Raw genomic sequence first — 26,676 nt, forward strand, 5'->3', positions numbered from 1 at the left:
CAGTAAACCTGGTTGTCAGTGTTAGGGACTGTGTAATTCGCCTATGTCAATTCTGTGCCTGCCTCCAGGGGTTCCTTAGCTTTCTTCTCCCTTTATGGACAGCACTCCCATGCTTTTCCCTTGAATCCTGTTCCTCCTCTTGACAGCCCCTCTGCTCATGCATGTGTCAGGGACTTGATTGAGCTGCATCTGGAGATCAAACAACACCTTGTGGATGCTCAGGAACACTCCAAGGCATTCACAGACCAACACTGTGCACCTGCCTCAGAATACCAAGCCAGGATACAGGTCTGGCTCTCTACTAGGAACCGCCAGATACCTGGTCACAAGGCCTTGCTGCCACACTTTTTTGGTCCTTATGTGATTTCCGAGATCATTAATTCCATGGCTGTACACCTTAATTTTCCTTTGCACTGGAAGAATCACCCTGTTTTTCACATTTCTTGATCAAAGCTTGGCTTCCTGGCACTCCCCTCTCTTCTTGTCCTTCTCCTGTGTCTGTTCATGGTTCGGACATCTATGAGGTTGATGCTATCCTTGACTTCAAGTTCCGTAGGGGCGTGCCTCAGTATCTCGTTGATTGGAAGGGGTATGGTCCTGGGAGCCTCTGGCTAACATCAACGCACCTTTGCTCCTTTGTCGTTTCCATGCTTCATGGGGTGTGGGGGGGATTTTGACGGAGGGTGCAGTCAGGAATCTGTCTCAAAGTGAGCCCAGGTTAAAGTGCATTTTGGGACATCCAGGTCACATACATTCCTATGTATATACATTGGCGCATCGCTGCAATCTAATTCACTACGTAGCCAGCCTTTTGAATACTTTTCCTTACTTGCATTTACAGCAACTGTACACGTGTAAACTGATTTACATATTCTTCAGTGTTTCTATAGACTGAGCATCTTCATCTCGAGCATGAAATGTTGCTCATCTGCACCGTCTTTTCTTGACATCTTTAGAGAATACTTGTTATGTTTCTTCTCTCCTTCCAGCTTCTAGTTACTTCAACTCCCTTTCATGTGATGTCATCATGCTCCTTTCTGTGTTCAAATGCACATTTCTTTTGGTACTTCATCCAAAAGAGTGCTATGTCTTCATCCAGTTAGACACGGTTTCCTTAATGGATATCTTGTCTCGAAGGGTCTCTGCGATATTGGTACACTAACTGGGACTGCACATGTCGTCATCTCTGGTTCCCAGCATATAGGCAACTTAGGGGCGGAGCTTTGAGCGAGGATGTCTGACTGTACCTCTACAATATGTTAATTATACACGGTTCTATCAGATCCCATAGGTGCTCCTGTAGCTTCATAAGGTCATTTGCATATAAGCATCTGCAAGATTTTATTCAGGATTTCTTGCTTCTTGCGGTTTCTGTGTTGCTGCGGTTAAGCTGATGACAAATTAATAAAATCAAAGACAGTATGTGTATGTATCTTTCCTCTAACTTATAGAACTGTTACACGTGTTCTTCAAGTATTTGGGTGTGTGTTTGTGTCCCGATGTGCGGATGGCATGTGTGCTTCCTGTCTAATGCTGCTATTTCGTGGTGTCTCTAACGACGTCAATAACGTTTCTTCCTGGCGCTTTAATCAATACTGTCATTTGAAGTCTCCTTAGTTGCAGCCTGCTGCCCTTCATCCACTCTGGTTTAAGGTTTGTACCGCTCCTAGTCTGTAGGGCTGGCTGAGTGGGTACCTCTAGACATACTGATCGATCATTGGAGCACTAGAAGTTGGTCTGAAATATTATGGGCAATAACGGTATCTTCTGTTCTTCTTCCATGCTTTGCGCCTTATAGGAGGAGCAGAAGGGGGTGAATTTGCCCATCCCTCTTCAGTCCCCCCTCTGGTCAACTTGTCGACCACATCCTTATATGACCATCCTTTTGCTCTGGGCTGCCATATCTTCGTTATTCCTCTGAGGGGTCCATAATTTATGTGGTCATCGAATGACCAGTGCATGCAACAGAATACTCTCTCGGGGTTGCACCAAACCCACGTCCATTTATAGAACTTTGGATCATGGGGAATGTCCAGCTTTATGGTCCCGGCTGGAAATAGTTCACACTGTGTAATCTTTGTTCTTAGCTTGTTTCGTTCTGCAACAATATGTTTCCATCCATCAGGATCTGCATTCCAGTAGCCTCTTCTGCTGTTTTCTTGTATCTTCCAGTGCATATCTTGATCCCTCATACTGATGCTACTCCCAGCACGAGGGCTCCAGCTATCACCTTCAGTCCATCTGACAAGCCATGATGGCATCCATGACCACGGGCCTCATTACGACCCTGGCGCTAAGGGGTTAACGGCGCCGTAAAAGGCTGCGGCGCCGTTAACCCCTTAGCGCCTAATTACGAGGTCCCTTTGCGGCTCCCGACCTTAACGGCTGGTCTGGACAATTTGCGGTACCGTAATTACCACCTTCCCCATTCCCATTGAGCCCTATGGGGCATAAATGGGAATGGGGAAGGGCCAATGGTGCATGGGGAATTACGGCCCCCCCAACCTTGGAATGGGGTGGTAATTCTGCATTGCACCATGGCGGACTCGTTACAATGGGCCTCATTACGACCCAGGCAGTAAGTTACCGCCTGGGCCGTGACTTTACCACCATGGCGTAAACTACGTTTACGCCATGGTGGTAGGCGGACTTACCGCCCCATTCCGAGGTCGGCGGGGCGGTAAGTCCCCAATCCCCATTTACCCTTCCCCATTCCCATTTTTGCCCCATAGGGCATAATGGGAGTGGGGAAGGCGTTAATTACGCCACCGTAAATTACGGTGGCGTAATTAACTCCATGGTCCCTTAGCGCCATGGATTTTAACACCTGCTAAAAGCAGGTGTTAAAACCTCCATGGCGCTAAGGGACCTCGTACTCAGGCGGTAAGGGTCGGCGCTGTTTACGCTGCCGTAAACCCCTTACCGCCTGGGTCGTAATGAGGCCCAATATCGGCAGCAACCATGGTGCTAATAGCGCCATTGGTTACCGCCGGTGTTGTAATGAGGGCCCATATGTACGCTAGCCAGCTCTTGTCCTTCCCTGTTCCTCGGTCTTCATCCTCCATCTTCGCATGCATCTGTGCCAATTGTACAACTGCATATGAGAGAGTTCTGTTATCTTCGTCGTTAGCTGGTATTTCTTCATTTAAAGTCTTTTTTATTGGCATTTGTTCAATTACATTACACTAGTTCCAAGTACCCTTGTACCTTTCTGCTCATTTATGTGCATTTCTACAATAATTCAATAGGATCTTGCCAGTATAACAAACACAGCAAAACCAAAGAACAAAACCTAACAAAACAAAAACAAAATAACAGTCCTCGCACATTGGATTCAAACTCACATATCACTAATACACATTAAAGGCCGGGCCATGGGACAACATTCTATATGATTCCGATCCCTTTACAGAGGTAGGCAAATAAGCAGTGCACAGCAATCGCCCATCAGTGTGCGTCAATCTGGGCACATAACTGCAGCCAGTTAATACATTAGCGTTACAATACAATACATTGAATAGTGGTTTTCTATTTTCAAGGGGGTTTGTCATTTGTTGGGTGGAACATGTCCCAAACTTTCCAAGACTTGTATGCGGCACTGGCGAGCACCTCCTGCCCCCTGATTGCTCTTCCCTATACTTTTGTTTCAATTTCAGTCCAGAATTCGAGGTCTTTGCTCCAGCATGTATTTGTGGGCTACAATGGCAACGCTCCTCTTAGCTAGGATGCACGCCATGTCCACATATTTCACTACATGCTCGCATTTACTATTTCTTGGGTAAGCACCCAAAAAACACTCCTATGGGGTTCAATTGTACCTTGTTATGCCAGCACTTCTGCAAGCCTGCTCAATTCGTGCCGAGTAACTTTGCACCCTCACACAACTCCAAAACATGTGCATTAAATCCGCCCTCATGTTGTTGCACCATGGGCATATCGGCCGGACCTTGCTATTGTAGCTAGCCAGCATCCTGCTTGGTGTCATGTAGGTGCAATACAGCACATTCAGCTGGAGTAATCTAAAGCAAGAGTTTCAGGACACCTCCCTGGGGTAACCCAGCATGTTGTCCTATTCTTTTTCATCAAACTACACCCCAAGATCCAATTCCCACCTGGCCCTCAGCTCAGCGCTCCTATGGTTTGGCCTATTTACCAAATTCTCATATAGCCTGGACACCGGTTTCCAGCCATCTTCCAATGCGTACATCAGGGACCAGAGTGGTGTTGCCTCTGGTTCCTCCGGCCTTTTCCACCATTTCCGTTTCGCCACTGCCCTCTCCCGCAAGTACCATAAGAATTGACCCATGGGTAACCCCACCTGCTCAGATAAGGACACCATCTCTCTAAATATGCCATCCACATACATTTCTCCCCATGTTGAGATCTCCCAGCCCTCCCAGAGCCTTGCCACTGTAAGTTCAGTTTTGTTCTTGCATACATCTATAGCCATTGGGCCCTCAGACGAGTATGAGTCCTCCAATTTTAGAAATGTCTGTGTTCTGTAATACACTTGACAGCCCAGAGTCCCCAGCGCAGGCACGCCACCCAGGCATCCCAATGGGAGCCATAAATCCTCTTCTAAGTGTGCCGGGGCTACCAGCTGCTGAAGTAGTGGCGTTTCCAACATGAGTTCATCGGAGAGCCATTTGGCGACAAAGCTAAGCTGTGCTGCGAGATAGTATCTTTCCAAATCTGGCTATTGCACCCTGCCCGCCCTGTAGGGCAGACACAGGGCCTCATTCTGAGTTGGGCAGTAAGGGATACCAGGCACCGGTAAGGAGACCGGTGCCGGTAAACCCTTACTGCCCAATTCTGAGGTCCCTTAGCGGGAACCGTAAAGGACGTGTGGTCTGACCACACGTTCTTTACGGGTCCTGCTAAGGGACCAGGGCGCTAATAACGGGCCTGCTATTAGCATGTCCGTAATTAGCGCCTTCCCCATTCCCATTGAACCCTATGGGGGCCCAAATGGGAATGAGGAATGGTTGGGTGAATGGGGACTTACCGCGTCCTCCAGGATCGGAATGACCGGGTAAGTCCCCATTCAGCCACACTGGAACTGGACCCGGTATTGGAGGCAACCATGGCGCTAGTAGCGCCATGGCTACCTCCAAACTCAGAATGAGGCCCACAGTGTCGATAGCGCAAACTTTGTCTCGATGGTCCCCAAAAAAAGTTTTCCAATAATCGAAAAAAGGGAGGCGCAATGTCATGATGTTCGTTATGGAAAAAATACAAGAATCTCAGTAGTATTATCATTTTTGTTATGGCCACCCTACCCATCACCGACAAAGGCAGTTGGAACCAAAATGTCATGGACCTCCTCAACCCCTGTACCACACCCCCAGTGTTGCGGTCATGCATATCATCAGATGTGTGCGTGATATGTACCCCCAAGTACATAAAGGATTCCAAAATCCAAGGGAGCCCTGAGTCTGGCAGATCGCAATTCACTAAACGCCTTATGCCAGCCAGTGGGAACAAACATGACTTCTCCCTGGTAAAGCATTTACCAGATACCCTGGCAAAATTATCAAGCACCTCTAGCACCAGTGGTAGGTTATGTTGTGGATTCTGAAGATAGAGTAAAATGTTGTTCGCATACAACGAGATCAGGTGGCCAACACCTCCCACCCATATTCCTGCCTCCAGAAACTCCTTGCAGAGATAGATTGCCATCGGTTCAAGTGACAGAACATTTAGCATGGGTGACGATGGACACCCCTGCCTCGTTCCTCTTTGTATATCCCAGACTGCAGACACCTGCCTACCCGACTTTACATGCCCCGCCGGCATAACATAGAGTAACCTCACCCAATTGATAACTGTACTCCAAATCCAAATGCCTTCAGCATCTCAAATAACCACTCCCAGTACAGAGAATCAAAGGCTTTAATTGCATCTAAGGATACCACCACGTATTGTTCTTGGCAATCAGCAGTCTGCGCCACAATATGTTGCAAGCGTCTAAGATTTAAAGCAGTACTGCGCCCGGGATAAAACCATTCTGATCCCCATGAACCAATCCTCCAATTACTCTGCAAAGCCTTCTCGACAATATTGTCATTAAAATGTTCATATCATACTTGAGCATGGCTAGTGGCTGATAGGAATCACAGTGATGAGTGGACTTCCCAGGCTTGGGGATCGGGACAACCAGCGTTTCCCTCATACTTTTCAGGAGCTCACCTCTAGCAGAAGCCTCAGTGAATACTTTGTGTAGCACCAGGGCCACCACCTCTGCGTATGTTTTATAAAACTCTGAGGGTATACCATCACTGCCTGGGGTCTTGCTGGTGGCCAGTGAGCTGATTGCCTCCTTCACTTCATCAACTGTAATGTCTGCATCTAATGCCTCCCACTGCACTTCCCTCAGCCTAGGAAGCCCTATCTCCTATAGGGTGCCCAGACCCTCCTCCTGCAGAACCAAACTCTTGTGTCTGTACAATTTTGAATAATAGTCTTCAAACACATCGTTAATGTTCCACTGCGTTCTATGTAGTTTACCTTCCCCATCCCTCAATTCTGGTAGTTTACCTTCCCCATCCCTCAATTCTGCAGTTAGATGCTTCGGGTGTTCCCTTTTACATAGCCAGGACAGGAGTCTACTGGGTCTGTCCCCTTCTATGTGGGCCCTGGTACTCTTAACTTTATGATCACATTTTTATAGTCTAATCCATGCCTCCAGACAGCATCCCCTAGTGTCTGCTAGTTTTGTCTCATTTATCTGCTGTCCAGTCCCTGGTACCTCAGGCTGCCTGATTTCCTCCTCTAGCCTTTCCAGGTCTGCCCGGAGAGTCTTCCTTATGCCCCCCCGCGCTGGCCACTACTTCGCCCCTAACAATCACTTTCACTGTCTCCCATACAGTTCCCCACTCCCTCACGCTGCCCATATTGTGCTCCAAGAACACCAGTTTCACTTTGTTAGCTGGTGTGAATGTGCAACATGAACTCCCTATCTTTGCACAAACTCCTCCTTCCATAGCTGTGAGGAGATCCAGAATGTATTCTCCCTCACGCTGCCCACATTGTGCTCCAAGAGCTCCACCAACCTTATTGCTCTGAGCAGCTCTTCTTTTATGTCGTTGAACCCATTTACTCTGGAATTGATTGTTACCATCAGCTCCCAACAAGTGATCTGTAACCAGTTAACATTTGTGTACGTTTGTATTCTTGGTATTATTGATGCAAAGAACATTTGTGTTCTGCCTAACAGTCTGTGTTCTGCTGGGATCTCATCCATTGCCATTTCGGTAAGGTCTGCACGCACTCGTAGTTCATCAAGATCCTGAACGTTGGCCTTGTTGGTCATGGAAATTCTGTTGCCAGGTGAGGCCACTGCTTTGTAGGGCTTGACATCCTGAAGATGATTCCAAACTGTCTTTCCAGTGAGTCTGACTGCTTTGTCCGCTACAGCCTCAACTACGTGAGGGCCAGAAAACCTAGGCTCAATGTCCCCCGCCTTTACTAAAGGTTTTTGTTCACTGTTTGTTGTTGTGTCATCGCAGTCAATCTCTTCAGTGGGCCTCATTACGACCCAGGCGGTAAGTTACCGCCTGGGCCGCGACTTTACCACCATGGCGTAAACTACGTTTACGCCATGGTGGTTGGCGGACTTACCGCCCCATTCCGACCTTGGCGGGGCGGTAAGTCCCCAATCCCCATTTACCCTTCCCCATTCCCATTTTTGCCCCATAGGGCATAATGGGAGTGGGGAAGGCGTTAATTACGCCACCGTAAATTACGGTGGCGTAATTAACTCCATGGTCCCTTAGCGCCATGGATTTTAACACCTGCTTAAAGCAGGTGTTAAGTCCGCCATGGCGCTAAGGGACCTCGTACTCAGGCGGTAAGGGTCGGCGCTGTTTACGCCGCCGTAAAACCCTTACCGCCTGAGTCGTAATGAGGCCCAGTGTCTTCAAGCTCTCCCTGGATTTGCTGTATCTGGTGAGAGATAAAAGAGGCGCTAGAAACCAGAGAAGTAATATACTCAAACCATTGCTGTACTAACACATCAGCACTGTTCTCACAATCCTTGAAAGCACGTGTGGGAGGAGCCTGGTGAAGATGCATGCGCCGTCCTGTCACTACCTCATGGGGTGTTAAATGCTAGTCGGACCCTGGCTAATTGCGCAATTCAAATAAGGCCAATGGCAAACAGTGAAGCCAGTTTTTCTTGGTGCTCTGCTGAGTTTTGGGTATGCACTTTGATAGGAGTCCATTCAGGCTTTCACACTCCCCATTTGTGTGCAGGTGGTATGCTCAGGCAAATGATGCCTAGCAAGGCTGTGATGCGCTCAAACAGTACATTGGAGATGTGTGGGCCGTTGTCAGACTACTGGACCTCACACTTGCCCCATCTTGGGAAGACTTCCCAGACCAGGAATGTAGCTGCCCTGATGGCTTCCACATGTGAACAGGGTCCTGCCTCTATCCACCTTGAGAATGGGCAGACAAACGCTATCATGTAGCGGTATCCTTGACAAACGTGGATCATATCCATGTAATCCACATGGAGATGCATAAATGGGCCTACAGGTCTCAGTATGGCTCCTCTCACAACTCTCAACGTATGTCCTGCTGTAAACTGTTGACAGGTCAAGCAACTGCTAATAAAATCAGTTACATGTTCATTCAAATTCGGGCAAAACAATGTTTGCCCAATGCATGAAGCAATGACCTCCTTGCTTGTGTGTGTTGGATAATGCAATTGTGCCAATGCTGTTTTCAGCAATGCCCGTGGCATGACCACTTTCCCTGTGTTGTTCTGTCACCATAGGGCATGTGTTGGAGACATGGAGTATCCTCCCTTTATCGATAGGTGCTTATCCTCCTGTGGTGCATGTTCCTCACCCCTCCCTGGGCCTTTGGTCTCTCCTCCAGTTCCCATAGTTGCCAAAGTATGCTGCACACCTTGCCACATAATCTGCTGCTTCTTTCCCTCTTGAGATAGGGTCTTCCCCTTTTGTGTGAGCCTGGCGATCACAGTATCTTCTGTTCTTCTTCTGTGCCATGTACCTTAATGGAGGAGGGGAGGGGCTGAATTTGCCCATCCCTCTACACTCCTCATCCCTCCTTCTGGGTATGGTGGGGAATTCCCCCCACCTCCCTGACTGTGGAGGTCTTTAAGATGCTCTTTTGAGGCCTAGACTCTGGTTCTTCTCTGTCAGCAAAACGGACACACTATTTTTGCTCGGTACAGTTGAACTATGGTTTGTAGCGACCAGCCTCCCTGTCTGCTAATAAATAGACTTAGGGTACGTACAATCTTTATGCAATTATTTTTATTTTGCTCCCAATTTACTATCCAATCAAGTCTATCATCTATGACAACACCAAGGTATTTATAATGTTTGACTATCTCAATTTCTTCATTGTTGATCTTCCAGCTATTTTTTGGGATCGCTTTTGTTTCACAGGGCAGACCATAACTTTGGTTTTGTTGACATTAATTCTTAATCCATTCACCACAGCCTAATTCTCTAAGGCAACAATACTGTGGTGATCATCATTAAATATCTGCCAGCAATGCAATGAGGCTGTTTGTGTTGAGTGGTTTTGGATACTAGAACATGTTGTTGTAGTTTCTGCAAGGAGGGAGTGATTGAGTGGCCACACAAATTCAACACTCTCTTTACCCTCCTTAGCAGATAGAAGAGACACTGGTTGGAAGTGTGGAAAGCTACCAGCCTTTCTTAGCTGAGATATTATACTCCTGGACCAGTACCAGCACTTCCAGGCTGGGCTATGATACATTTACTGGAAAGAATAGCAGTGATTGTTTCAGGGGCAGCACCAGAGCTCCAAAGAATGACTACTGCACTTTAATCGGTGCATGCACTTCTCCTCAGGTCTACTGTAGAGTATTAGGGTAATGCTGTATTCAATGAAAAGGGAAAGCTGGGGCACCACACCTGGTCAGAGCTAAATTATACCTGCATGCTCATTAAAAGAGTCACTTGCACCTTACGTTAGTTCTCATACACCTGATAATGTTTGGCAATTATCGTTGATGTTTTTGATTTTTCAAAACCTTTTATTTTGAAGCATTACCTTTACATAAGAAAAGGAATGTCTCAAACAGTTATTGGGCTTCATTCCGAGTTTGGAGGTAGCCATGGTGCTATTAGTACCATGGCTACCTCAAAACTCGGGTCCGGGTCCGTGGTGTCAGAATGGGGACTTACAGGGACATTCCGACCTATGCTGACCCGGTAAGTCCCCATTTCGAAAACCATTCCCCATTCCCATTTGAGCCCCTATAGGGGAAGGAACTATTAACGGGGCCGCAAATTGCGGACCTGTTATTAGCTCCATGGTCCCTTAACGGGTCTGACTAAGACAGGCTGTTAAAACCAGCCGGTCCTGGTGGGACCCGCTAAGGGACCTCGTAATAGGGCGGTAGGGGGTTAACGGCACCGGCATCCTTACCTGTGCCGTTAATCCCCTAACACCAAGGTCGGAATGACCCCCATTATGTTATTGTGTGTTATGGACTTTTTACCATGCTCCGCTGCTATATTCAAGGTCCCCGGGCATTCACATGGCTGTGAAGTGGAAAGAAGGGTAGGGGGAAGCGAATGGGACTGAAGGGTAAAGGGCAAGTATAAGGGTGTGTGTAAAAATGGCAATCATGCAGCATTTATTCTGCAACTGCCACATTACCACACCACCATACTTCAAGTCTGGTGGTAAACTGGAGGATTTACCTGCATCAAAAAGCTGTAATTCTACCAAAATCCACATGGAGTGCTATGGACACTGAAAAGGGGGATTAACACCACCCTTCTACCACTTGCAATCCTGCAATAAATCCGCAGGATCATGTGGCGGTAATCAAGTTTGGCAGTAACTTAGCAGATTTACTTACGAATTACGACCATACTCGTAATGAGGCCCAAGGTGCTGCGCTTTTCTGCTCATATGGCAAGAGCAACTTGCGTCTGTGTTGGAGTGTGTTTTCGGTGGATTGTGGCATTTACGCCTACGGGCCCAGAGGTACGCCTAGGGGCCTAGAGGATGGTTTGTGTGTTTGGACCATTGTATGGGTTTAGAAGCTGATTTGAGAGGTGTAGAATTGTGACTATCTTGGTGTGGGTCGAGGGTTGTGTTTAGCCATTTGCAATAGCGAGTTGCTGAGTGTGTGCTGAGTGAGGTTGTGTGAACAATGAGGTTGTTGGTCGGTTACGCTCCTTTTGGATTGTATGTAGCGCGTTAGTTTGACGTGCTGGGATTTTTCATTGGTCTTGATGATGGGGAGTTTTTGAGAGAGGGTTCATTTTCATAAGTTCTGGCTTCGGCAATGCTTTAATGAATATGGGAAGATTAGTTTTAGCATTAAATTGGCACTGCTTGAGCGGTGAACTGGACCAGTGGCATTTTGTTCCAATACTATTTGAGCATTCATGGAGGTTTGTTCCTGTTTGTTAGCTTGTTCCTTGTGAGATTTTCTTGTTTGGTGTGTGTTGGTTTTCCGGTGGAGGTAAAGGATGAGGGTTGCGCCTGTACCTTATGTTGTCCAAAGATGATAATAGTGAAAGAAGTCTGTCTTTTCTTTCTTGTTGGATGTTTGTTACCTTTGTTCATTCAGGTAGGATTGGGGTGGGCTGGGTGGGGGTCAGGTCGACCCATAAGGTTGCGTTATAGCTGTGTGCTATAATCTTTGTTTTAATATCTGTTGTAGGTTGTTTTTGTCCTGCAGACTCTGTGGTCTACTACTTCCGAGCTGTTGGGTGACTGCCTTTTGTGTCAATTGTTGTTTGTTTGTTCCATGAGAGATTTCGAGATCCTCTGGTAGTGGCACTGGTTCCCGAAGGGCTGTGCCTGATTGGCATGCTACCCCAATGAGAATGGCCTGCTGGGGTTTGGGTTTTTGTTGTGTTGCTCCTTGATGAATATTTGACCATTGTGTTCATTGTGGTGCATTGTTTGTTGGATGGCAGGTCTTGCAGCAGTGGAAATTTTGTGGTGGTGTGTTGTAGTTGGTTTGTCTCTCGCTAGGTTGTTCAATCAAAATATAGAAATACAACTGTCAGTTTCAAATGAGGCTACAAGCAGGACTCGGGTGTGATACAGTGCATCTTGCAAGAAGGAGTAGATCTGCCTTGGGTGACTTTCTTCCATGCACATGTTGATGTTGGCACTGGAGGTGCTCATACTCTTTATTTATTTATCAATTTGTAATGCACAACCCGGTACCCGAGGGCTTAAGGGCGCAGACGTACCACATAAAACAAGAAATAGGTATAACTACTCTGCAGATTGTGGGTGTGGAGGCCAACCGTTAACCATCAGTGTTAAAAAAAAAGAAAGGTGTGTAATTTCTTCTTAAAATCCAGTGTCGAGACAATGTTTCTCAGAGCGGGACTTAAGGAATTCCATGCGAGGGGGGCCGCTATGATGAAAGTTCCATTGCAAGCTTTATTGGTCTTGCAGCGTGGTATTTTCAGCAGATTTGTGTTGTCTCATCTAAGAGGACCAGTGCTGGGTTTCTTCACAATGTCATCTATTAGATACAATGGCATGTGACCACTCATGCATTTATGTGTTATAAGCAGGAGTCCAAAGCGGACCCTTGCCTGTTCCAGGAGCCAATGCAAGTTCCTTCTCGCCTCTGACACATGGTTTCTGCGATTAAGTCCTTTGATGACCCTCACAGCCACATTCCGCACCACCTGAAGGTGATGAAAATATGTTGTGGTAACGCCTATCAGCATGCTGCCACAGTAATCCAGTTTGGAGCAAATAATGGCTTTTGCCAGGGTTTCAGTGTTTTTCTCGGAAATTAAGGGCCAGAGACGGTGTAGTATCTTGATCGAGTATGAGGACGAAGAAACCAAACTGCTCACTTTAGCCTTCATATTGAGGTTCTTGTCTTATATGATGCCTAGTATCTTGACCTTGCTTTTGACTGCAATGACACATTTATCTATAAAGAAATTCATGTACAAGGGGCCTAGCTTCTCCAATTTAGTCTCAGACCCAACAAGCAAAGGTTCCGTTTTGGCACTGTCAAGTGCCAAACCATTGGCCACCATCCATTTTTGGATCTACAAGTAAATTTGATTGATGAATAATTCATTGTTGCAATGTACTCCTGAAATTGGGATAACACATTGCATGTCATCAGCGTAATAAGGGACAACAATCCCTACCTGCTCTAACATAAAGAAAAACAGAATCATAAAAATATGATAAAAACAGGGGGATACACAGGCTCCCTGAGGTACCCCAAATAGTAAAGGGACTGGGTTTGCCTCTGCCGAGTCACTAGCCACCCTAACCTGCCTGCCACTAAGAAAAGAGGAGATCCATAGGACGGCTTGGGGTGAAAAGTTAGAAATTTCACTCAACCTGGTGGACAAGATGGAATGGTCCACCAGGTCGAAAGCCACTGAAAGATCGAGGATCATCAATAAGGCGGTTTGTCCTTCGTCCGTGCCTTGATGTAAATGGAATTTTAAGGCTAAGAGGGCTGTCTCGGTCCCGTGGTGTTGATGAAAACCAGATTGAAATTCATGCAAGATATGATTATTGTTTCGGAAGAGTGATATCTGATTGTACGCTACTCTGTCCAAAATTTTCATCAGGAACATAATGTTAGTTATTTATTTTTTAATTTTTTATTTTGGTTGGCTGCCAAAGTCAACCTTTCAAAAACTCATGTCATACAAATCATATTATCATACAATTTCATCTCAATTTTGATCATTCTCAGATACATTTAAAACTAGGTTATGGTAAAACAACAAATAAATTAAATTCATAAAGAGGCAGATAAAAACAGCATAGGACGACTGCTTGCCATCTATATAGATAATTTGTCACTGACTGTACCCTTTTGACAGCTATTTAGAATAGATGTTTGTGTCAGAACCACATCAAGAAACTGTACCAGAGCAATTTTAACCGACATTCTAGTAGTGGTGAAAAGAGCTTGCCAAATGTCATCACGACTCTCATACATACCAATTCCATAAGATTCTTAAAATACATTTCCGTTCTGACTTCAGTGCAGAACACTCTACTACCAAATGCTATAGAGTTTCTTTGTGCAGTTTCATTGCAAAAGCGGCAGAAATTCAGTCCCTTAGATATAATACCTCGTCTGGCATGTATTTCGTTTGTGGGCCACAAGTTAATTCTCAATCTCAAATACTGATTTCGGATACAGGAAGAAGGACAGCGTGCTAAGTAGTACGCCATCTGGCCTAACTTCTTATGAGAAACATTAACACATTGAAATCACTATATTTAGTGCATTTCTCTCGAGTACACACCCAATCATATCTGTACAATTTCAGCTTGAATTTATCCGGATTTGTTAGTAGTTCATCAATTGATAAATCAACAGCAATGATTATATCTAACACATTGGGCCTCATTACGAATGTGGCGGTAAGGCACCAACGACGCTGGTAGTGCTACCGGCACCTTTGTTACCATACCTCCACATTACGGTCAGACCAGGCGTGCAGAGCAGCACCGGCAAGCAGAATTCGTGTTTGCAACCATGCTCCCCACCCCCATTCTGTCCTATGGGGCAGAATGGGAATCGGGAGCCCGGCCATACCGGCACCGCAAATGGGCAATTACCAGCCCATTCAACTTGTAATGGGCCGGTAAAGGCGCATTCGCGGGTGCCGGGGCCGGTAGCAAGTTTGGCGGTAGCCGTGCCCTTATTACCGCCAAACTCGTAACGAGGCCCATTGTTCCTCCACGTAGTTGGGAATTTGTCCATTGATGTCAGCAGATAGCAAGCTACAGTACTGAGTACTGTTCGTGATTCAACACCCAACATACATTTCCTAAAAAAGGAGCATGTTCTCCAAGCCACCTGAATAGCTAAGGATACAGAGCCTAATTCATACCTCATTAGGGCCATTGGTACACAATTAGGGAGTTTCAAAATGTCCCTCCAAAAGCGTGCCTAAAGCCTCTCCCATTTTGCAGAATCCCAAGGCAACATCGCTTCTGCACCATATGTAATGGTAGGGACCACTTTTTGATGGAAAAACAACATAATGTGGAAGTATGAAAATTGACCATATTTGTGAGCTAAAATCTTGGCCTGGGAAACCAGATTTCGGAGTTTCAGCTCTACAGTTGTCTGAAAAGTGGGGCTGGCGATATGACCACTAAACATCACGCCCAATTATTTGTACTGTTCTACGACCATTAAGTTCTACTGGTGTAATTTCCATACAAATGAGTACGATTTCTTCCCCACTTTTGCCCCACATATAACAACATGCGTTTTTTCGGTGTTAAACAAAGGTTGTTATCTTTTGCATAATCTTCCAATTTAGACAGCAAATTTTGCAGTCCCTGAGGTGTCTGTGACAACAAAACTAAATCGTCAGCATAGAGTAGCCAAGCCAATTTATGTTGGCCAAGTTTGGGAGCATCTGCTAGGGCCTCATCAAACTTCCACCCGATATCTTGAATGAATAAGTTGAACAAAGTGGACGCCAGAATACATACTTGATGTAGGCCACGATGAATTTCAAAAGTGGAAGACAACAGACCCTGAAGAGTGAGACGCACCTGCATAGGGGTGTTTGTGTGTAATGATTTTTATTAAAGTTAGCAAAGTGGGGGGGCATTTATAGGAAGTTAGTTTATTAAACAATATTTGGCGATCAATTGAATCAAAGGCCATATATAGTGGCTATTTCCGCATGGCCCCTTTTGCTCTAACCATGTTTAATGTTATTATGTTGGGAATAGTGCCAAGTCCCGCCATAAAGCTCTCCTGAACAGGATCTCTGTTGTGAGAAGCTATGGTCCATTGATTCAATTGTTTTAACATTATGTGGCTGTAGATTTTCCCCAGGGCGTCAAAGAGAGCTATTGGTCTGTAGCTCTGTGGTTTAGTGCAGTCACCCGTTTTTTAGATGGGTATCACAATTGAGTGCTTCCATGATTGAGGAAGCTGCTGTGTAGTGTTTATATAGGTGAACATCTCAAACAAGATAGCTGCCCAGTGTTCCGGCTGTTGTTTCAATAGGAAGTTTGAAAGTCCATCAGGGCCCGGAGCTCTGGATTTGCTCACCTTATGTCTAAAGTTGACAATGCCATCCTTATCAAACTTTAAACTAAACAACGAAGACTCTGCAGCTTCCGATATTGCGACCAGATCACTTGGTTTGGCATTTAGCTGTTTAAAATGTGTTACCCATTCAAGCTCAGAGACTCCGTTTACTTGCACACTAACTTGAGAGGCTGCACCTGCCTGGTTTAAGGTCGCCCATGTACGAGCTGTGTTTTTAGTTTGAATTAGTTCTAACATTTTCTCCCCATCTTTCAGATACAGGAGAGCTTTATGTGCCCTCATCCAATTTTTATGCTTAGTTTTGATTTTAGTTAGTGCACTTAACCTACCCACTAGTGTATGTTATTGGTCTATAATTAGAAGGCGTAAGGGGGCAGAGGTTGGATCTTTTTAGTAGAGGAATGATCCATGCGTTTTTTATATCGTTTTATATTATCTCCATGACCCCTGCATTGGTATCGAAGACACTACCTAACCATAGATTAAAATCACTGAACAATAAAAATGTAGTGTTGGGATGGGCCTCATTACACGGATGGCGGTAAAATACCGCCTTTACCGGCATGGCGCTAACAACGTGTCTGCGTTGGCAAGAGCCCGCTAATTGCGTGCCATTACGAGTACGCGGGCACGAGCTTAGCGCCATGCCGGTAACGACCCTTGCGACATGCCGGTAAAGACCCCGTAAAGACCCTTAGCAGCACTGATGAAAGCGCTGATAGCACTTCCGACCTCCTGCAACACGGCATTAGCGGTGACCGCTACTAGCGGTCACCATAATTAAGTGGAACCGGAAGTAGCGTCATCGCACAGGAATGGGAAATTGCACAGCGCCCATCTTTAAAATCACAATCCATTGCCATCCTCTGCCCCCAGGACCTGCATCCACACCAGTGCCATACAAAATCATCCAAGACCCCCTGACAATGCCCAAGGCAATCAAAAAAGGAGCGGACTGGCAGCGGAAGGAGCGATTCACCAATGAAGAGCTCAGCATGCTCACAGACACGCTTGCCGCAACGCAATAGGCTATTAGCGCCATGGCTACCCCCTTACCGCATTCCGGGTCCGGGTTCCCGAAATAGGGACTTACCGGGTGATTCCAACCTTGGAGGACCCGGTAAGTCCCAATTCCAGGAACCATTCCCCTTTCCCATTCGAGTCCCCATAGGGCTTAATGGGAGTGGGGATGGAGCTAATAACGGTGCCCTTACCGGTGCCGGTAATCCCTTACCGCCTACCGCGTAATGAGGCCCATAATCTCTATCAATCTCTCTGTCATTAATGTTTCTACTTCCTGAATTGAGGTAAATTCTGAACATTGGGAAAAGTTAGATGAACATATAGTATGGCATTTTTGCATACAAACGCTGTAATTATGCACTGATCGGTTATGTAGTTCTCATATAGCCATATACATGATCTAAGAAGGTTCAGGGAGGAGCGTTCTTTGGCGTAACTCCTATATTATGGAACTCGCTACCTGTCTCTTTGAGAGGTTTGCCTTCACTGAGTCTGTTTAAGAAGGAGCTCAAGACCTGGTTATTTCGGTAAGTAGCCTAATTTCCGATTTCTCACGCCCACGGGTTTATGGATGAGCGTTATAAATAAATAAAGTCAAAGTAAAGTAAAGTAAACGTTAATTAAGCATGTGATAGAAAGAAATAATTGATTATTGCAATTGCCAGTGCACCATTTCCAGTGGTGGGTTCTGTAGAGGACTCCTAGCCATATGGAATGTGGTACATGAAAGAGGCAGCATGATAGCACCCATATGGAATGTGGTACATGAAAGAGGCAGCATGATAGCCCTGCAGTGCAAAGAGGCAATAGGTTCAGCCAAAAGGCCAGGATCTATACAAGGCTGAAAGGGCTGCAGCAAAGCTTGAATGGCATTGTCCCTTAACTGAACTATAAAATGCAGCTATGGGGCACTCAGTGAAATTCACTGGTTCCTATGGACATTTGACATGTTCTCCTCTCTCTTGCAGTTCATCAAGGCCTTTATCAATGAGACCTGGCTCCGACGATATAACTCGCCAATAACTGGAGGTACTCTCACTCTGCTATGGTCCCTAATCGTGTCAGTTTACAGCATAGGCGGGCTCATTGGAGCACTCGTGTCTGGATATTTCATTGGACTATATGGAAAGTAAGTGGTGGAAACAGTCTCTCTCTCTCTCTCTCTCTCTCTCGCTCTCTCTCGTTCTCTCTCTCCTTCCAATCAGTTCTATTATAAAATGCTCAATATGGATGAATACATTCTATAACAATGCAACACACCTATCAGACAGTAACTGATTTCAAATGTGGATAAACACAACCAGAGTTGTGGTCATGGTCCCACACATGAGCATATTATGTGATGCTAGGAAAATCACTCCACTGCTTTCTCCCTCCACCATATACACAGACGTCTTTTGGGTCATTACGAATTGGGCGGTATACCAGAAGTTAATCTGCTGGAATACTGCCCCATGAAATGACCATTACCACCACTTCCTCTTGCGGTATTACTGCCAGATTACAAGGGGCAGTGGCAGTGTAAGTCCCCATTTTATTGTTGTCCATTGGACTCAATGGGACATTTTCGGCTCAATTACTGCAGCGGTAATTCTGCTGTGGTAATTTCGCTGAAAATGGACGGAAAATTGCTGGCTTTACCTCCAGCTCAGAGCTGGAGGTGAATCCTCCAACTTTCCACCCAACTCATAGCTAGGCCGTGCAGTAATACTGCGGTAATGGCATTACCACTGCATCTCTACTGGACTGCCTAACTCGTGATGAGGCCCTTCGTTTTCTCACTGGCCCTGCTTGAAAATCCCTAAAAGGCTAATAGTATTTGGAAATCATTTGCATGAGCCAGAGTACATGTCTATCTGGTCTGTTTTGGAGCAAATTCATTTATGTTTTGACAGGTTTTAATATGTGTTTTCAAAGGGATTATGAGGGGTTTCCTAGTGTAATGGTGCCAAGTTCACCATTTCACCTGACTGCCATAAAGATTCCTTGTCTGTGAGTCAATTTTTGGAGCACACTTGTTTGTGTGTTGCGGAGGCATCATGAAGTAAGACACAGACAACAGATTTAAAGTTCAAATAAAAGCTATTTATTAACTTGAATATCAGGCCTAACTTGCCTTATGCTAAGGTGGGATTTCCCTGAAACTAAGGAAAGTCTAAGTCAACGAGTTCAACATCAAAGTCTGTCTGTGTCTAAAACCTATTCTTGCCCTCACAACGAATGGTAACCAATGTGTAGGGATGTTACTAACACAAGGAATAGTGCTTAACTCAAAGTTCTGAACTTCTTCCAGCTTGCAGCTCTCTTTCAGCTGCCTTTCCCCAAGTGCAAGAAAGTTTCACAAAGGTCTCAAGGTTATCTTTCTCCAGTTCGAAATAATACAGTTCTAAACAATGATATGATATGATAATTTATTTATATCGCGCTCATACACAAGTGTTTCAGAGCCCGACAGGGCAAGGGAGGGGAACAGGGGAGAACAAAATAACGCCCAGTGGCATTGATAACGCGCAAGTGCATGGGAAAGGGAAAGGGGAAAAGTGCATGGAAGGGGGAGAGTGGAGAGTGCAGAGCAGAGGAGAACAGAATAAATAATAATAAATAAAAATAAATAGATAATAGAGGCAGTAAACAGTGGTAGTGCAGCCAACAAGTGGCAAGTGCTGTGTTTAAGGCAGCAGACTGGGTAAGTCTGATAAGTGGAGAAAAAGAAGGAAACTGAGGGGGGCTGTAAGGGTACAGATACAGTCCCCAGTGCAAAGAGTGGCTGCTGGGAGGCAGTGCAGGAGTGTGGCAGGGTGAGCAGGTACCTGGGCCCAGGGGACAGAGGGTGGCCAGGTGCACAGTGCCAAGAGAGAGCAGATCAGCAGGGGAGAGGGAGAGCGAAGGCGGAAGCAAAGAGGAAGGTCTTGAGATGCTACCGAAACCGGAGATGGTTCTCCTAAAGTTTTAGAGTGGAAGGGAGGTTGTTCCAGAGGAAGGTCCTAGCTGAGGACAGAGGTCTACCCCGAGCTTGTTTCTTTGATAAACGTCTGACCCTGAGGGAGTTAGAGGTAGAGGAGTGAAGAGTTCGAGAGGGGAGGTATTTGTGGAGGGATAGCTGAAGGTATTTTGGACCCAGGCACCAGAAAGCCTTGTAGACAATGCAGAGGGTTTTGAATGTAATCCTTGCATCCCGTGGGAGCCAATGGAGAGATTTCAGGGCTGGAGAGATACAATCCCCAGGCTTGAGGCCAAGGACAAGTCTTGCAGTTCTGTTCTGGATGCGTTGCAGAGGGCGGAGGGTAGAGGCAGGTAGATTGAGAAAGAGGCTGTTGCAATAGTCCAACCTAGAGAGAACCATAGCATGGGAGACAATCCTCAGGGTCCCCTCCCCAGGTTCCAAGCAATACAGTTCAAACACAAAAGGTCTTGAGATTTAGATTCTCAAGACAAGATAGGCAGTTCCTTAAATCTCAAGGTTTCCTTCCCCAAGACTTCAACTTCACCACTTAGGCTTGTTTCAGTCTTTTCAAAAGTGTAACACAATTTATGTTCAGCTTGACACTTTTTCTGGCTTGACTCACCAGTACACTCACAATGCTTCCCCTTGATTAGTTTCTCAATTGTTAGGGAGAATTCTCCAAAATGGCTAATTTCCCTTACCTAATGAGTCCCTCAGCAGCTTTGCTGGATTTCTAGGATTTATTTTTTTCACTTGGTAAGAGTGTGAGCCTTTTTTCCCACTCTTACATGTGTTTTGCTGTGTGTGTTTAACATTTTTGTGTTCATAGACTGTGGAGCCTCACCTACTCCATAGGCATCATCTTTTTACTGTGTGTTACACAGCACCTTCAGTGCAGTGACACAGGGTTGTCTTTTTCAGACTTACCACTTTAAACTCCATTTTCTGGGACTGGCTACTGTCTCCCAGAACATGTAAAGTTGCCATTGACTTTATTAGTCTTTTTTTTAACTTTTATTTATTAAAGAGAGCTGCTTCATGGCGGGGCCATTACATAGACATTACATTAAGGATCATGCATAATTATGTCATATATATGCACATACAAGGTGATATATACATGGAATCATGGGGAGGATGGAGGCGTTGTATCCGCCTCAGGTAGCAGATTACACAGATAAAGCCACAGCAGTGACCATATGTCCTTGGGGCGGCAGGCTGATGTAACAGACAGTACAAAGAGTTCCTCATTTTCGTTTACCATACATAAGTCTTTCAGGAAGTCAGGTCAAGTTGGTCTCGCTGAGGATTTCCAACACTTCAGGATACTTTATTAGTCTTTTTAAAAATCACAGACCCAGTACAAACTATTTTACATAGAGTTCTGGAAAGGGTTAATAGTTATCCCTTTTTGTCCGTTTCTCATGGAACATTAATTTGTTCCCTTTTCATTAAGATTTGGCTGGTGGCAGTGGTATATACCCTATTTTTCCTACTGCGGTTATTTTAAATAGCCTTGGTATTGTTTTAGGCTATTTTAGTAGCCTCGAACTTAAACCCGCTGGACTATATTTACCTTTATACAGTTCCGGCTGTGTATATTCGCCATTTCTTTTTGTAAAAGTCTTTCTCGTGTTTTACTCTACGCGACAAACCACGTTTGGTTCCTTTGTTCGCCGACCTTTGGTGGGCTTCTGCACAGAAGCCCTCCTTAGGTACCTGAATGTCTGAGGGGGTCAGGATGTGAGGGAGGGGTTTGAGACTCCCTGCACAGGGTCTCCTTGGAGACCCATGTCACACTCTGGTATGATTGGCTGTGGGGTCTGTCCCGGCGGTACAGCCACCCTGCTGTGTGATTGACAGCCAGGCTGTGTGAATGGGGGAAAACTGCATAAAAAGCAGGTCTCTGGGACTGAGAAGGCAGAGTGGCCACTGGATGGAGAGAACCGAAGAGAAGCTGACAGAAGAGGACCTCTACCACGACTGAACCTCCCGGTGAAGCCCTGCTGCCGGTCAGAATCTTCCAACTTTGATGACAGGGAAGATCTGCAAGGAATCTTCTCCCCTTGAGCTGGTGGGAACAACCAGTTTGCCAAACTGCAAGCCAGGCCTCCCACCTCTGGTCGAATTTGCTGTGCACAGCTACAGTGAACTGGATAACCAGGAGGATCGAACCCTGCTTGGGTTTTAAGGAGTGCACCTTTTATTCGTTGCTTTGCTCTGCTGCTGGTTTCTTCCCTGGGCAGTGCAGGTCCCTCCAGTCGTCCTACTTCGTGTCAGTCCGACAGTCGCTTCAGGAACCGTGAACCTGCAGGACCTGCCAGGAACGTCTGCCTCAGCTACAGCCTTCTCAATTTAAGGTACTGTTCACATCCGGTCGTTCGTTCCGTCCGACCACGGTAAAAGTGTTTGAAATCTTTTGCCAATCTGAGGGCTTGTCCTTCTCTATTCTTTAAAGTAACTTTTCATCCAACCAACTTTGTTCTGAACTCTTGGCAAAGACTTAACCGCGAACTAATCTGAACTGTGTGATCCTCTGCAAAGACTTTGGTCCATTGACTTTGGCCCTGGCCTCTTGATTTTATTTCCTCACTGTAGTTCCTCTTTCTAGATTGCCCTTCTTACTTACTTGTTGGTGCTGCTCAACATTTGTCTAACTTTGTCTTTCCCTCCCTTTTAAATTGCTGGAGTGCCATTTTGCTCACACTTCATTTTGAGCTTAACTTGTCCACAATCTATTGGGTGTGGAGTAGTGTATTAAGATTGTGATTTTTCAACTGCTTGATAATAGCGAAATGTTTTATAAATGATGTGTAAAGAAATGTATATTCTTTTACTCAGAAACCTTGATTCAGTGTTTGTTTGAACCATAGTAATTGATGTCCTTTGTGTAACTATTGGCACTGCTCACTTTACTCTTGAGATAAGTCTGGCTGCCCAGCCATTGCTTCTACTTTACTGTGTAGTACAGGCTTGTACCAAAGGTGAATTTGTACTGTCACTTGTAGTCTTAATTTCGTGTAGTGTTCCCAAAGGGTACTGCATATGATTCTGCCTAACAACAATGTTGTTGGTTTTGTCACATTCACGGCTTACTGGTCTAGGTGCAGTTGTCAGACCACACGTTCCACCCATCACAGGTCAGGCAACCAGGATCCCTCAGTTCTGAGGCCACACAGGTTCTTCACACCTGCCCCTGTCTGCCAAGTCTCCTTCATTTAATTCCTCTATTTTGGCCTCTTGGCTTCATGTGCATGTTTACACTACTCTGGCTTCTCCTTATCACCCTCTTGGTCCTGCCATCACGTGGCACACACCACTTGCCAGTCTTTTCCCTTGACACACCGCATTTATTTATAAAAGTTTACTTTGTATGGGTTTTGCTCATACTCCACCTTTTGTGGCACTCTTTCACACTTGCGCCTTTTCCTGTAGTTTATTTTCACATGGACACTTTGACTGTCCTTCAATCTTTGCTCTGCACTTAGCTTCACAATTTCTTCCAGTTCAGTATTCAAGATGCATGCGTTATGCTTAGTTTTAAATGTCCATTCAGTTCGGTATGTACAATGCCTTCGTAATGCTTAATTAAAAGTTTCCATTCAGTTCGATATGTATTATGCATTTGTAAAGCTTAATCTTAAATTTCTGTTCAATTCGGTTTTCAATTTATAGTCGCTGCTTTCAAGGACAGTTGCTTAGTTACAATCTGCAAGGAGAGCTCCGGTGCTCAAGTGTTCTCCCTGACACTCAGCAGCTCTTCTGCGTCTCCTTTCGATGGCCCTGGAAGCTTCCTCCTTGCTTGCGAAGCCGGCAGCCATCTGTCACTAGCCCTGCTCAATTGCCTGCCACATTTCTCTGCATGCTAGCAATTGGAGAGATTTCTCTCCAGACGCAATGGCGTCCTCTCGCAACCTGGTTTACCCGCAGCTCCTGGAGGCTTCCACACCTGTGTCGACAACACAGCCCAGTCGTCTTGTTCCCCACAGGTTCCCTGGGAAATCTGCTGGCATCCCGGCTCCTGCTTCAGTCCCACCATGGCTACCCCCATACCTCAAGGGTCCTCTGCTGGTCTCACCCACTCTGGCCTCCCTGTAGCTCCCCTCATACTGTTCTCTGATCCTCATTTGATACCTCTGCAACCATTTAACTGGTTGCAGCTGTGGACCCTTACCTAAGTTTGCTTGACTATGATTAAGGGGACATGCCTGACCCTGAAAACTCTCTTCAGGAATCTTCTTCGTCCCAGTACCAGAGTGGTAAAATGTAAGTGTAGTGTTCATCACTCTTGGTCTCCTCTTCCTTGTCGCAGTACTTTTAAATGTACATTTGGGGAAATTAGGGGATTGGTCTTGCAGTAGCCCATAAAGATTTGGGAAGGGTTAGCTTGGTCAATAACAGGGAAATGGGGATAGTATGTGTCGCCTGTGGTACACCACTCCCAATCTCTGAGACCCCCCATCCAAGTGATCCTCCCTGGCTTCTCCACCTGCAGGTGGATCCAAGAGTGATGGCTTTTCCCTGACTACCTGAGAAGAGGATCCAGGGGGGAGGGAGTGAGAATACCCTCAGGTTTCTCACAGTGTCAATTCTATTTACTCCACTTTGGGCCTTAAGACTGCAATGCTTCACACCCACTTCCAGTATGCTGGAAATTCCACCTTACACAGAGGTTTGTACAGCCCTGTACAAAGAGTAGATTTTCCACTGAACTGATGTTTGAGTGTTGGTTGAACAGTGTATTTCTGCGCTAGGGCTAACATGTTAATTCAATATGGGCTCAATCCAACCTTTGGGACTGTTTGTTAACCAGTTAATGAAACTCAACGCTACACCATTGCAAAATAATATAAACAAGTTGAGAAGACTGGTCCTGCCCTAAGTGCCAAAGTGCACTCATATATATTTCAGATCTCATAGAGAAATCAGACATATTTATTTGATAAAAAGAAAAAATCAATAGATTGATATTAACTGCAATCACATGAATACATTCAATGGAAATATGCACTGCCCGTGTTTCTGTGCTGTATGCATTCATAGATACAATGATATATATGTTAAAATGTTTGTTTACCAATTTCAGTAATATTTAAGTTAATATCATCAGCGGAAATGTTCATTACATATTTCGTACATTGTCCAAGTGTAAATAACAGGACCAGTCTTCTCAAATTGTTCCCCCTGAACTCAGCTGTTTTCCCAAAGTTAATGGTTTCTCCTTACTTGCACCTGTTACCCTAACTGGTGACTGGAGCTCAGGACAGTGAGTGTATATTGAGATTATTCCCAGAGGAGCCCAGCAGCTGCCTAACAGGGGCCCAGTCTCCACAACACCGAGCTATTCCCAAAGGTTTGCTGGTATTCTCAGCAGAAAATCTACATGCAGAAGGACACCATTACATGAAAGTCTATTGAGGGCCACCCACTTATCCTTACTGGAGAGCTGTCTGCTTATGACTGTGGGTCCCTCCAAGCTCTGAGGGTGAAGAGCCTTGAGGGATTCCCTGTGGCTGCAGGCAAACAACATTAACACCTGTCCACCAAAAACTGTAGCACTGGAGAACTGGAGAACTGTCTGATTATGACTGTGGGGCCCTCCAGTGCTAGAGTTATTGGTGGACAGGTTTTAATGCTGTTTGCCTGCAGCCACAGGGACTTCCTCAAGGCTCCTCAACCTCAGAGCTTTAAGGTGGCCTTAATGTGTTAAATAGAAATATAACTGAGAAATGTGTTTACCTTATAGCTAAGCATATTTACACTAATTAATGGACTTGAGAACAGCCTTACTATTTTCCTCTGTGTTAGTAGCAATTGTGATGGTTTGTAAGTCCTTACAGCGCCCCCATTGATCTTTGGGTATTGTTGGTTTATTTTAGTCACCTATATGTTGCCCATGAAAACTTTTCACACAATCGGGTGCCATACTACAACACGTCATACTACTAGAGTGCCAGGCTACAACACGTCCTACTACTAGGGTGCCAGACTACAACACTTCATACTACTAGGGTGCCTGACTACAACACTTCCTACTGCTAGGGTGCCAGACTACAACACTTTCTACTATTTGGGTGCCAGACTACAATACTTTATACTACTAGGGTGCCAGACTACAACACTTCATACTACTAGGGTGTCAGACTACAACACTTCCCACTACTAGGGTGCCAGACTACAACACTTCATACTACCAGGGTGCCAGCCTACAACACTTCATACTACTAGGGTACCAGACTACAATACTTCATACTACTAGGGTGCCAGACTACAACACTTCATACTACTAGGGTACACTTCCTACTACTAGGGTGCCAGACTACAACACTTCATACTACCAGTGTACACTTCATACTACTAGGGTACCGGACTACAACACTTCATACTACTAGGGTGCCAGGCTTTCACTGCGTATAGAAGGAGAGACACCCATTCAATCCCCTGCTTCTTCCTCCTATGTTTCCTATGTTTCCATTAATATTCACATTCAACAAGCACAGAGCCTATTCTTGGCTTGGCCACTCTGGACCTCCAGGCTAGGCAGTGCCAGTATTACTGTTCTGGATTTGTTTGGTTGGAGAAATTCAATTAGTACCCGGCGAGGGTGAACCTCGACAAGAAGGCTCTGAAGTTTCTGCTTCTCCGCCGCAGCCCC

The 26,676-nt window shown here is 45.6% G+C and overlaps 1 protein-coding gene across 3 annotated transcripts in view; it reads left to right on the forward strand.

Moving 5' to 3' along the window:
- Positions 1 to 26,676, forward strand: part of LOC138492612 (solute carrier family 2, facilitated glucose transporter member 9-like) — a 552,106-nt gene that overhangs the window by 284,360 nt on the left and 241,070 nt on the right. For all 3 annotated transcript variants that reach the window (XM_069619904.1, XM_069619905.1, XM_069619906.1), the window contains one exon: positions 18,046 to 18,206. In XM_069619904.1, the coding sequence (XP_069476005.1) occupies positions 18,046 to 18,206 (161 nt within the window). The remainder of the gene's footprint in view (positions 1 to 18,045; positions 18,207 to 26,676) is intronic.

This window comes from Ambystoma mexicanum, chromosome 10 (assembly GCF_040938575.1).
Source record: "Ambystoma mexicanum isolate Mex_15411 chromosome 10, UKY_AmexF1_1, whole genome shotgun sequence".
NCBI classification, from domain to species: domain Eukaryota; kingdom Metazoa; phylum Chordata; class Amphibia; order Caudata; family Ambystomatidae; genus Ambystoma; species Ambystoma mexicanum.